At 52.0% G+C, this 13,014-nt stretch overlaps 1 protein-coding gene across 17 annotated transcripts in view; it reads left to right on the forward strand.

Annotated features, from left to right (window-relative positions):
• HSPG2 (heparan sulfate proteoglycan 2) overlaps positions 1-13,014 on the forward strand; it is a 118,007-nt gene that overhangs the window by 19,568 nt on the left and 85,425 nt on the right. For all 17 annotated transcript variants that reach the window (XM_061601682.1, XM_061601687.1, XM_061601684.1 and 14 more), the window contains exons 2-3: positions 10,925-11,063; positions 11,440-11,523. In XM_061601682.1, coding sequence (XP_061457666.1) covers positions 10,925-11,063; positions 11,440-11,523 — 223 coding nt within the window. The remainder of the gene's footprint in view (positions 1-10,924; positions 11,064-11,439; positions 11,524-13,014) is intronic.

The following is a 13,014-nucleotide window of genomic DNA, read 5'->3' on the forward strand; positions in this document are numbered from 1 at the left end:
AAACAAAAACAAATAATTTTGTTTGCTTACATATTAAGATTTGTGCTCAAAAATGTTTTGCCAGGATGGTTAATGTAACCTGGCAAAATAATGCAATTTAAAAAAATACAGAGCAAAACTAAACTTAAAATGCCTGAGGGTGGTTGTTTTTAAAAAACTCTTTGCCCAGTGCAGAAGACGTCTTTCTTTGGTATGACTGTTTCATTCAGCTTTTTATCAAATGTGTAGCTGACTAAAAACACAGCACTATGGATAGTTGAAGGCTGCTGTAATCTCTCTCCTGAATCTTCTCCGTATGCTTAATGAAATCTTAAATTGATTAATTTGGGTGCCAGCGCTGAGTGAGAGTTGATTAGGTGCTCCAGGAGCCTGATATAAAAATCCAGGCACCCAAAATGTTTAAAACTGGATAAGCACCTTCTCTCCCCCCCCCCCATTGGTGCACCCTGCATATTCTGGCTTGCGGGTCCTGACTCTTGCCAAGCGGGTTGGGATGGGTGCCATGCGCTTCTGCCGCAGCGGCTTCTGACTTGGGACCCAGATCCCCAACCTGAGCTCTGGGCCGCCTCTCTGAGGTGATTCCCTTCTCGGATGCCTCAGCGCGGGCCAGAAATCAGCATGAAGTAAATGTTTCCTGGCTGCAGGGAAGAAGCAAGCAGGGAAACTCTTGCACAGAGGAAGAGAGGGGGGAGGAAGCGGGAGTGTGCCTGTGCGCAGGCCTTGCTGTCCACGCTGTCAGCTACGTGAAGAGCTGCCCGTCAAAGGAGCATGATCACTCCCTACTTGTTCCTCCTCCCTCTCTCCCTAGCCAGTCGCCCTCTGTGCAGTGCCAGCTGCCATCTCTCCTCCCTCCCCGCTTCTTCCTTTGTAGCTGGTGCCAAAGAAGTCTTTCGTCCTGGCTTTCTGCTTGGCATTCTTCCCTCTGCACCGCAGGGCAGGAATTTCCTACAGTTCTCGGTGACTTACCTGCCTCCCTTGCAGCGCACAACCGCTCTCTCTCCTGCGACAGCATCTGCCTCCAAACCACCACCTCCACCGCCCCCGCGACGCCCTTTCAGGTTATTTATGTCATGCCTTCAGAACGTCGTGCCACACGGGGTTAGGAGCTGCATTAGACACAGCTGCTTGGAGGATGCATCTTCCCTGAAAAAACAACACCACCAAAATACAGCACATACCGTCTTACAAAACAAAAAAGCGATTGGGGGGGGGAAGAACTCAGCTTCTGGAACGGGTGGGGCATGACAGAGAGATGGCTCAGAGGTAAAGCCAATTCCGTGCCCGGAACCGACACCAGACGGTAAACCGTGGCTTGCGAGCAGCTGACAACGTGTGATGCGAACCATGGTTTGAAACTGATCTGCAAGATGTAGGTTGGTGGCTACTGTCTGAACTGACGAAGTCCCAGTACGAGACACCCGTTACTTCCCCTTTGGGGCTGTTTGGGGGTGCCTTTAGGGGTTCTCGGTGGAGGTAAGAGGAATAGCACAGACTGTTGCCTGCTTGTATATCCTGAATGCCAGCTTTGCATGCAGAAGGTCCCCAGCAGCATCTCCAGGCAGGGCTGGAGCCGGATGGATCAAGGGTCTGGATCCACATAATGCAGCTTCCTATCTTCCTAAGGGGAAGGGGCACGTCTCGTGGTTCCCCACACAGCCCCTGAGGTCTGGTTGGCCTTCACCAGGGACAGAGCCTTCGCCGTGGTAGGCCCTTCCCTGTTAAACTCCCTACCACTAGAGTTTCAGCAGGAACCATCCCTGCCTTCTTTTAGACATCTTCTGAAAATGGTATTGTTTAGACAGACCCTCACAATCTGATTTTTTTTTTGTACCCAACTGGTATCTCCTGCCCGCCCCCTGCTCTCACGAGCTCATGATCCACCCGCCAGTTTTCCCCGAAGTTGTCGGAGGACAATGTTGGAAGAGACAAGGCTGCCCACATGTCAATCACCTGACATCACAATAATGTCAGGTGACCGAAAGCCAGCAGAAGAGGACTCTTTGCATCGCCAGCTTTAATTGAAGCTGGTGATTTAGAGGAGCATTTTTACCTTTGTGGTGCGAATTAAGCTGCACCAGAGCAACATCACTTGCTTGCCAGCTTGACTTACAGCTCTACACTGATGGGCAGCAGCTCTCCACAGTTCCATGCGGAGGTCTTTCCAGCCCTACCTGGAGAGGCTACCAGGGATTGAACCTGGGACCTCTGCACGCAAAGCGGGGGCTCTGCCACTGAGCTAGGCCCCTTCCCAGCAGAGCCCCATTCAAGACACTTCTGCAGGTGCTGACATTTTTCTCTGCTTGATGCATGAGATGCATTTCTAGGTCCTTGGTGGCCTCTTCCCTCACCCAGAACACCGGAATGTAAAAAGATGCCTTCCCTTGAGCCAGACCCTTGGTGCATCTAGCTCAGTATTGTGTACTCCGACTGGCAGTGGCTCTCCAGGGTTTCAGACAAGGGAGATTCACAGCCTTACCTGGAGATGCTGCTGGATATTGAACCCGGGACCTTTACTTCCCTTGAGATACATACAGGAAGATGCCTAAGACTGAATCTGGCCCCTGGCCTATCTAGCGCAGGGTGGTCTTCACTGATTGGCAGCAGTTCTTCAGGGTCTCAGAGACGGGTCCCTACCTGGGACCTTCTGCATGCAAAGCAGGCGCTCTGCTACTGAGCTAACGGCTCTTCCCTAGGGAGCAGGTGGGTGAGGATTCCGTTGACCAGCTCTGTGCCTGCAAGCAGCCTGGCCGCCTCCTCCTCATTCTGTCCTTGCAACTTGGGAGGGGGCTTTGTTCAGCTTTTTCTGAATCCAGCTCTCTCTTTCTCTCTCTGCCCTTCCGTTCCTCCAGGGTGGGCTCCCAGGCTGGTGTGGCTTGTTGGTGCTTGCAGCAGGGTGGGTGGCCAACAGCCCTCTCAACGGTGCTGAGGGCAGTTCCTGGCTGGCTCACAGGAGCCTCCGCCTGGCACAAGCTATGGGAAGCCGGGGAAGCTGGGCTCGATGTGGAGGACCGGTGCTCCCTGGCACAGTGCCCCGTTGGCATTTGCCATCAGCATGGCCCGCCGACTCCGGTTTCTCCTCTGCCTTTTCACGCCCTTTCTGTCAGGCCGGCACAATTAAACCCCCTTTTATGTCTCTGGACGTATGCTTTGTCCCGGGACTCTCCAGCCTTCAATAATGCGCCCAGCAATCTTTGCACAGGGAAATGCTGCCATGTCAAATTCCTGCCATGGTCTGTTGGGCGGTTTTTCCCACCTGAGCAGGGAGGGCACCGTTCAGGTCACAGGGCTGGCTGTGCAGGGCTGGGGAGCAGGTGGAGAATGGGCATCCCTCCAAGATCACTGCCGAGGGTCCTGGGAAGCAGAATGAGATCTAGCAGCTGGAGGGCCGAGTCAGGAGGAGGATTATTTGTATCGTTTCAGTATATTAGTCACTTGACCCATAAGGAGTCTCCAAGCAACTTCCGTCATTGTTTGCATTTGTTAGTCGCTTTATACAAAGCAACTTAACAGCAAGCGAAGACACAAACAGACGGAATCAATGAAAGGCCAAATTAAGGAACATCTTGCAGTGCAAGATTCCTAAAACTCTGATCCAACCAATCAAAAAGGCCAAGTCCTGCCCCCACCCCAGTGAAAGATGAACACCACAGAGAGGCTAAGTACCACCAAAGGCCTGGCTGAATAAAGTGTCTTAAGATGGCACCAGGTGTGTTTCCTTGGGGAAAGAATCATCATCATCATCACATCATCATCATCATTATCTTTATTATTAAATAGTGCCAGGGATTGAACCTGGGACCTTCTGCAGGCAAACCAGGTGCTCTGCCACTGCCTGCCTTCATATCCTGCCAATCTGTGGCAAAGGCCCAGCCTTGCCCTGGCACTGGAGCGACTCTGGAGCCTCATCGCTGCAGGTCGTGACTTGGCCCAGCATGGCGATGTTTGCTTCGCTTTCATCCCGGGCTTGACCTCATGTCCAAACAGGCACCCTGCTTCCAGCTGCAGCGAGCTGAGGTTCAGTCTGGGAACATTGCCGCTTGGAACCGTGCAGGTAGGGGACACCCTCCAGCCCTCCCACCTCCCCTAGGGCCTCTCTCACGTTTCCTCTTCCCCGCTCTTAGTTTGCTGCAAGGGCTGCCTCTGTCTGAGGTTGGGCAGAACCCTCTGGAGTTTGGTGGCGCAGCGAGCAGATATGGCTCTGGAGGGGGGAGCTCTCCTTCCCTCCAGCTGTCATGGACTTCTGGCTCTGAAGGGCCTGATTCCCTGGCACAGAGCTCTCCCCCCCCCCAGCTGGATTCTGCAGTGAGGCTGCTAGAGCGCACAGGCAGAACGACTCTTCCCAGCTTTTAGGAACGCACAAAAGGGTGAGCAAAATTATGAAGGGGATGGAGCATGTTCCCTATGAGGAAATGGTGCAACATTTTTAGTTTAGAGAACTAAGGGGAGGCATGGTAGAGGTGTATAAAATCATACATGGTGTGAAGAAAGTGGACAGGGAAACGTTTTTCTCCCTCTCGCATAATGCTATAACTTGGGGACATTCAATTCAGCTGAATGTTGGAAGGTTCAGGACAGAGAAACAAAAGGGCTGCTTCATGCTGTGCATAGTTAACTTATGGGATTCGCTCCCACAAGAGGCAGTGATGGCCGCCAACTTGGATGACTTTAGAAGAGGATGAGACAAATTCGTGGAGAATGTGGCTATCAGCGGCTACTAGCCAGGATGGCTCTGCTCTGCCTCCACAGCCAGAGGCAGTATGGCTCTGGATACCGGAGTTGCTGCTGTTGCCCTCCAGTCTTGCTTGTGCACTGGTTGGGCACTGTCACAACAAGAGGCTGGACTGGATGAGCCTTTGGCCTGATCCAGCAGGATCTTCTTAGGTCCTGATAATGGGTGAGGATTTGCTGCCGGAAGAGGAGGTGATTGCTTTGAAAGGGGGATTAGTCAAAGGCAAGGAAGATGGAGCTCCATCAGCATTCTCCACCTCTCTTACTTGTTTCCTTGGTCACGCAGCAGATGATGGCTAAATGGAACTCCCAGGTTCAGGGACAGTCTACCTCTGAATCCCAGTTGCCTAGGAGCAACTATGAGACATGGCTGTGTCCTCCTTTTCCTTCTTGTGGGCTTCCTGGAGACATTTGGCAGGGTGCTGGACTCCGTCCCTTGCCATGATTGCATAACCTCTGGTTCTTGGTCCTCAATCAGGGATGGAGAACATCTTTGGTGTCCAGATATTGCTGGACTCCATCTACCATCCTCCTCCTGACTGCAGGGGCAACTTCTGGAAGGCCGCAGGTTCCCTGCTCGTGAACTAGGCCATCACTTGCCTTCGCTGCCCTTAGCCACCTCCATCAAAACTCTGCCATCTTTTAATGCAAGGATGGGGAACCTGTGGCCCCCCAGATGTTGCTGGGCTCCAACTTCCATCATCCCTGATCATTTGTCATGCTGACTCTAGTCGTGCTCTTGTTGGAGCCGAATGATTTCTGGAGGCCTGCAGATGGTCCACATTCCTGCTCTGGATGGACCAGATCAGCTTTGAGAACCACATGCTTGCTCCTTGTTCCCTGTCAGGATAAAGTCACATCCGTGCAGGGGCCAGGGGAAGATGCGGTGGTCCGCTTGCAAACTCACAGCCTGGGGCCCCAGAGGACAGTGGAGAGAACAGCCAGCATCCCTTCCTGCCTGGCTTGGAGGTTAGCAAGATCTCCAAATCCTGTCACAGGGTTCCTCACAATCTACCGTGGGAGGCTAGCTAGGAATGAGCTCATCACCTCTCCCCCCCCCAGCCACCCTCTCCCCCTCCTCAGAGATGACTGTGTTTCTTAGCAATGTCTACAAGGTCCCTGCCAGGAGACTGTTGCAGCTGCAAGGCAGGAGGAAAGGGGGGGCGCCGGCCGGAGGGGGGGGCTCTCCTGTGTGCAGTGGATGGCGGCCAGTTGGCCATCTAACCCTCCAGCAGAGATGCTGCCGGGACGCTCATTGGTGGGCCCTCGTTGGCATGCGCTCGGCGTGAACGCGGTCACCTCCCTGAGCTGTTCTGCAGATGCTCAGCAGAGCCTTGTGTAACTGACCCAAGTGCGCATGAATGCACGCAACATGGCCTCACACAGGGGCGCATGACTCGCTGTGGGTTTTGCCCTTTGCCTTTTCTGGCTGGCTGCTGCATTTCTGAGACCCATCAGGGCTGGCGCTGAGATGGGATGGTGCTCTCCGTCACAGCGGCCCTACGCGCAAGAGCGTTGCTGCTGTTGCTGCTGCTTTAGGGTGTAAAAACAACCACCACCCCTGTTTTGTGTGTTGCCAGATGCTTGGTTCTCAGCTGCAGGGCCTTTATTCCCTGAAGGTATTTTATTTGTGTTTTCCACGCATACAAAAATACTTTAAATCCTCTGCCAAAACAACTCCTCTTTGACTTGGATCATGCAAAAGTTGCATCTCGCCATTCTGCATATTCTTGACTGTGCTTCTAGTCCTCATGAGAGAGGCGCACAGAGCTCCCGAAACACCTCCGACTCCCGACTGCTCTGGCTGCATTCAGCCCTTCCTCAGTTCCTGAGATTGAACCAGGCATGCCTCCAACTGGGAAAGGGCCTGGCTTAGTGGCCGAATGCCTCCTTGTATGTCAAAGGCCCCATGTTCAATCTCCAGCAGCATCTCTAGGCAGGGTTGGGAGAATCCCCTCCTTGAAACCCTGAAGAACTGCTGCCAGTCAGTGTAGACAATACTTGGATATATGGGCCACTGGACTGGCTCCGTATAAGGCAGTGTCCTATGTTTCTATGCCTTCCAGTTTATCACAGTCATAGGGTTGTCTCCAACTCAGAGTAGACCCATTTAAATTGACAGACATAATTTCATCTTGATGTCAGTGGGCCTATTCTGAGTAGGACTAGCACTAGATACAACCCATAAGGGCTAGAAAGCTGTTTATTAAAAAAAAAATTGAAAGCAGTGAGCGTGAATGCGGTTTGTCTGGTCTCCTTCCATCTGTTCTGCCTGCTTCAGAAGAATGTGATGGGAAAGCCAGCTGCCTGCTCTAGGAATGTCCGCTCGTAATCTAATAAACAGGCTCCCTGGCTCCTTTTGCTTTTGAGACGGTTTCTCCTCTTATCTCTGTTTACCTGGTGTTAGCTTCTCTCCTTCCTAGAGCAATTGACTTCTCTGCCACTACGATGACTCACAGAACTGAGAGCCTTGTGGCAACTGAAAGATAACGAATTTATCACTGGAGAAGCGTTCTCCCGATAAATCTCGTTCTCCCGATAAATCTCGGATTTATCAGATATGCGGAGGGTTATCCTCAGTTTGCTGACAGAGAGGGATACAGAAGGAAACAAATTGTAAACAGTGAAGTCAGAAAGCCAGGAAAAGGCCAGAGGCCCCGTCTGTGACATTCCCATGCAGAGATCAAATGTATACAAAATAAGCGAACCATTCACAACACCGGTAACTGGTAACAGTGTCATTTTCCTAGCTTTGCTATGCCACAAGCAGTGAGAGAAAACCCTGATCTCAGCTGAGCCCTAAACAAGTAGAGCCAAATTTGCTAATAAATTCTAGTCTCACATTGAAGACTTTTGATGAGGAGTGGTGATGCTTTTTAAGGAGAGCAACAGAGTGCGCCGGAAGACCTTTCTTGAGTATCCTCTTGAGTGTCCGTTTCATATTTTGTGCGGAACAATCTGTTTGCCTTGTCTTGGCAGGAGAAGGGCACTGTTGGCAAGTGATGGCATGTTTTATGTTGGAGGATGAGCAGATGAACGAGCCCCTGATGGTTGGGGCAGATGGGATTAGGTGTTGCTTGAGCTGTTATGAGGATTCTTTTCAAAGAGGTTCTCTTGTACTACAACAATGTTGTTGTCCTAAACTCCGAAGAGGAGAAGATAAACTTGATTTAGAGTTTCCTGTTAAAACCTGTGGCCCTTCAGATGTTGCAAGACTCCCAGCTCCTCTCAGTCCCAGCCAGCATGACCAATGGTCAGGGGTGATGGGAGTTGGTAGTCTATTAACCTCTGGGGGCCCACAGATTCCCCCATTCCTGCATTAAGGAAGGCAGAGTTGTGATGGAGATAGCAAGGAGGCAGTAAAGGCAAGTGATGGTCTAGTTCAGGAATAGGGAAGCTGTGGCCCTCCAGATGTTGCTGGACTCCAACTCCCATCAGCCCCAGCCAGCATGGCCAGTGGTTAGATATGACAGGAGTTGTAGTCCAGCAATACCTGGAGGTCCACAGGTTAGACACTCCTGCATTCGTAAGTTCTCTTGGTTGGGCCCAAAGTCTTGTTACACACATGGGCATCTGCAGCAAATTAGTTGACATCTGGCTTGATTTATGGTGGACAGAGAGAGAGAGAGAAAGAGGAAAAAAAGAATGTTTGGGATTGGTCACAAATCTAATGCGTCTTTGTTGCTTTTTGCTTTGTGGCCTTTAAAAAGCTCCCTCCATGGTAGTGTTTGTCATGGGATTGTTTTATTGTGTATTTGAATTGTGCACTTTAATTATGGATGCTTGCAATTATTTTGATGTTTGTGTAATTTGTTTTTGTACTTGTAAACTACTTAGAAGCCTGTTTGGGCATTAAGTGGTATACAAACGTAATAATAGTAAAAATTATTATTTATTTATTTATTATTTATTTATTATTTGATTTATATCCCGCCCTTCCTGCCAGTAGGAGCCCAGCTTAATATATTATCTTCTTTTTCTCCTTCTCCTTGATGTGGTCCCATCTGTGGAACACCCTCCCTGTGGAACATTTCAGTGCCAGGTTAAGACTTCTACATCTGCCCAGGCATTGTTAAGTCTTGTTACATTTGAATACGGTGATTTAAGCTGCTCTCTTAGCTGCCTTTAGTTTGTTGACGGCACATTTGAGCATGTGCTGATAGTTTGTTTCGATGATTTGGCTGGTTGCTTTCTTTCTTAGGTCCTCTACCTGGCCCTGGTATGCATGCTGGCAAAGGGGGTAGGCTAGACATATTTTTAAATAAAGGAATAAAGAAAGAAAGGAGGAGGAGGAGGAGGAGGAAGAGAGGAAGAAGAACCAAAAGAAGATGATTTGGGATACATTGTTGCACATTGGTGCTGGAGTGTCCCAGGCTCATGGCATCCCTTTTGTTTGCACCCTTCAGCTAACTTTGCTCCAGACATAGCAGGCAGGCAGCTCCGCCCCCCGTAAACCTCTCCCCCCAATAAACCCTTCTTCTCCCCCCCCCCGTGACCCCACTCACTACACGCGTCTGCGCACACCCACCACACCTCCCTCCTGAGAATGGCTGTTTGGTTCTGCACTCCACTGTTCTCCTTTGTACAACTCCTTGATCTTCAGCCCCTTATCAAAGCCGCTCCCCGTCAGTCTGGCTGTTTCGGCGTTTGCTTTTACTGGCTTCGGAGGGCTCTCAGCTCTGCTGCTTGACTTCAAGTGCCCTCTGCGTGGCTGCGCTCTGCAGCCTGGGCTGCCCTGGGCTCCTGCTGGGAGGGCGGGCGGGATAGAAACCAAATAATAAATAAATAAACAAGCCTGTCCTCGGGTTGTTCACGTTGTTGCTGGTGCTGTCTCAGTTCCCTCTCTGCTGTGCCCTTCCAGGCCTGTTTTCTCCCTGAGTGGCGCTGATGGGGGTCCCAACCACCTCTTCTCTCCCTGCAGCCGTGGGGGGGAGGGGCTGTGGCTCAGTGGCAGAGCAGCTGCCTTGCGTGCAGAAGGCTCCAGGTTCATTCCCTGGCAGCATCTCCCGGTGGGGCCTGCCTGAACCCCCACAAAGAGCTTCTGACAGTCAGTGCAGACAGTACTGAGCTGGAGGGATCACTGGCCTGACTCTGTATAAAGGCAGTTTTCTAGGTTCTTATTTAAACCAGCCTTTTATTCAGGCCTATGAGGACTAGAATCTTGATTTACTTTTAACGAAAGGATCACAGGTCAGTTGTAGAGTCCAGACATTGCATGAAGACGGCCCCACGTTCAGTCCCCAGCATTTCCAGGTAGGGCTGGGAATATCCCCTGACTGAAACCCTGGAGAGCCTCTGCCAGTCAGTGTGGACAGTACTGAGCTAGAAGCACTCAGGAACTGACTCGGTATAAGGCAGTTTCCAATGTCCCTCTTTAAATCAGCCCTTCAGAACCATGAGGACTGGGACCTTGCCTTCTTTTTAGGGGAAGAGCCATCGCTCTGTGGCAGAGCACCTGCTTTGTGTGCAGAAAAGGCCAAGGTTTAATCCCCAGTGGCATCTCCAGGTAGGGCTGGGGATGTCCCATGTCTGGAACCCTGGAGAGCTGCTGCCAGTCAGTGCAGGCAGTACTGAGCTAGATGGACCAAGGATCTGACTCATATAAAGGCAGCCTGTTGTGGTGGGATGACAAGTGGCAGAGCTTTTTGCAGCCCCCTTCTCTTCTCTGCACGTCTCTAGAGGAAGATCAGCAGGATCAGCGCCAAGGGCCAGCTCATCTGGACACCTGCTGGGGGCCCACACCCCAGCAGGGGACCCACTGACAAGAGCCTCTCCCTCCAGACCTTCTCCTCCTCCCCTTCACCACGGCAACCTGCTTGCTTGCCTGCCTTGCCCTGACCCAAATGCCATGCTGACCGCCTGCGCGCTGGCCCTCTGTCTCGCAGGCGAGCAAGGGGGAGCAACCGTGAGGAAGAGGAGGAGTGGCGGCAGTGAGAGGAAGACTCCGCAAGGGAGGTGGGGGACCTGGTTGGCCACTGTGAGACCAGGAGGCTGGGCTGGGGCGGGCGTTGATCTGGTCCAGCTGCTGCAAGGCCCTTCTGAAGTTCTTTTAGGGCAAGATCCAGAGAGGGTGGAGATGGTGCCTTCCTGGAGGAATGAAGAGGGGCAGCCATGCTCAAGACCTATTGCCATGGGGTGGGTCTGGGCTCAGCCCTTTTCTCCTCTCAACCCAATTCTTCTCTGCTTTCTGCTCTAGGGGGCTCAGGCCTCCAAACGGCTGGGGGAGACCTTGTTCCCAGATGACACAGAATCGGAGGCGGTGGTGCGCCAGCACTGGAGGAGATACGCGGAGCTTTCCGACGATGAAGATCTGCTAGCAGACGAGGCATCTGGAGGTGAGGGGTGGCATTGGGGGAAGTCTTCCTCCTGTGCCATAGCCAAAGCTCCGGGCTGTGGGGTGAGGTGGGGCAAACATTCCCATGCTCCTTTTAGGGCACTGGAGACTCTCCTGCCCCTCTGTGGTGCTGTCTTTCCTTGAACTGCAACCCTGCTTGTTTGCTCACAAGTGGGGGGGATTCCCCCTCTGCTGGATCTTAGAGAAGAGGGGCCAGGACTCCTCACTGAGCCCTGTACGGTAGTGAGGGCTCCACGGTGTTCCATCTCTGCTGGTCCATTCCACGTGGACTTGCTTGCTGTTTGCTGCCCCTTGCGGTTCTGAGTGTTGTTTCCGACGCAGGTGACACTCAGCCTCCCTCTTGCTTTTCCTTGCAGATGAGTATGGAAGCGGCGAGAACGGCAGCGGGATGGTCTCCCCAGACACGCTTCTCACCACCATCAGTCCCCTCTTCCCCACAGGTAAGAAGCAAGCTAAGCCTTTGTCCGGTGGTAGGGCACAAGCTTCGTGTGCAGGAGGCTGCGGGTTCAACCCCTGGCCTCGTCTCTTTTGAAGAATCTCAGGCTGTGGAGCTGGAGAACACCATGGAGAGCTGCACCTTGCAGGAAGTCCTGGGTTGGGCGGACCAGCGCTCTGGATTAGGGAGGCAACTTCATGGGGATGGGTGGGCAGGGATGGAGGAGGAATTTGTTTCGGTCCACATCTTAAAGCAAACCAGCCAAATTCACTGGTCCTGGACTTGTATGTGCATCAGAATGCAGGTATCAGCCGGATTGCAAACTTCTGTGGATTTTGCAGGGTTTGACTCCAAGAAAGGCAAACAAAAGCTCATCTTTCACAGGGGAAACGCCAAGAGGTGTTTTACAAAATGTATGTTTTCAGGGAAAGGGTGTACAGTGGAGGAGAATGCTGTCAATGGCTACTAGCCACAATGGCTACGTTCTCCCTCTGGTATGCCTCTAGATACCAGTTGCTGGGAATCACAAGTGGGAAGAATTGCTGTGGCTCTCAGGTCCTGCTTGTGGGCTTCCTGTCAGGGCATCTGGCTGGTATCTGCGAGAACAGGATGCTGGACTAGATGGGCCACTGGCATGACCCAGCAGGCTCTTCTGATGTTCTTACCATTTAAATGTGAATTTTTCATGCCTCTTTTTTTCCCCCAAGTCTGTAAAAAGGGGCCGGTACTAATCATATCTGAACACATGCAAAACTCATAGGGAAATAGGTTGATTTCATCCACCCTTAGGGATGGGTCTTGACTCAATGGTTGAAGAGTGTGGGTTTTGCATGCAGACAGCTTTAGGTTCAATTCCTGGAATCTCCCAAGTTCAGAAGGATCTCTGACCTCAGGGATGCAAAATGCCTCTTTTCCACCCATGTTTCCCTGGAGAGCGGCTGCCATGCAGCTTGGCTGCTCCTGGAGTGAAGAATACTGGTCAAATTGCATCTCCCGATGTCTCTCTGCACCAGACCTTCCTTCTGAGCTTCCTTTGGGGTGCCTGGTCTGTGCTGGCTTGTGGTATGTCTGGATCGTGCCACTGAGGCTAGTTGGTTCCAGATCTTGCTCTGAACTGTGGGCAGGAGAGAGGCCCCCGGGGAGTTTTGCAGAACCGCCAGCCAGACAAGTCTCCACCTGCTCCGTCATGATCTCAACATGACCAGGCAAGCAGTCTGTGGGGGAGAGTTTTTGGAAGGGACGGAGGCCTCTGTCTGTCCGCCCACGTCAGTGAGGCCAAAGAGAAGGACTGCCCCATTGTGCTGGGATGAAAAGCCCCATGCAGCCGTTTTGGAAGATTCTCCCAACATATGTGTCTGGGGTTATTTCCAGCTTCCATGTCAGGAGGGAAGTAGCAGCCCCTGCCCTTCTCTGCTCCTCAAGGCCAACTAACAGGGAATACTTAAGAGGCCAGATTCTGCCTTCCACCTTAGGTTGGCATAAGGAGTGCAGGGTC

The sequence above is a fragment of the Rhineura floridana genome, chromosome 18 (genome assembly GCF_030035675.1).
Source record: "Rhineura floridana isolate rRhiFlo1 chromosome 18, rRhiFlo1.hap2, whole genome shotgun sequence".
Classification (NCBI taxonomy): Eukaryota; Metazoa; Chordata; class Lepidosauria; order Squamata; family Rhineuridae; genus Rhineura; species Rhineura floridana.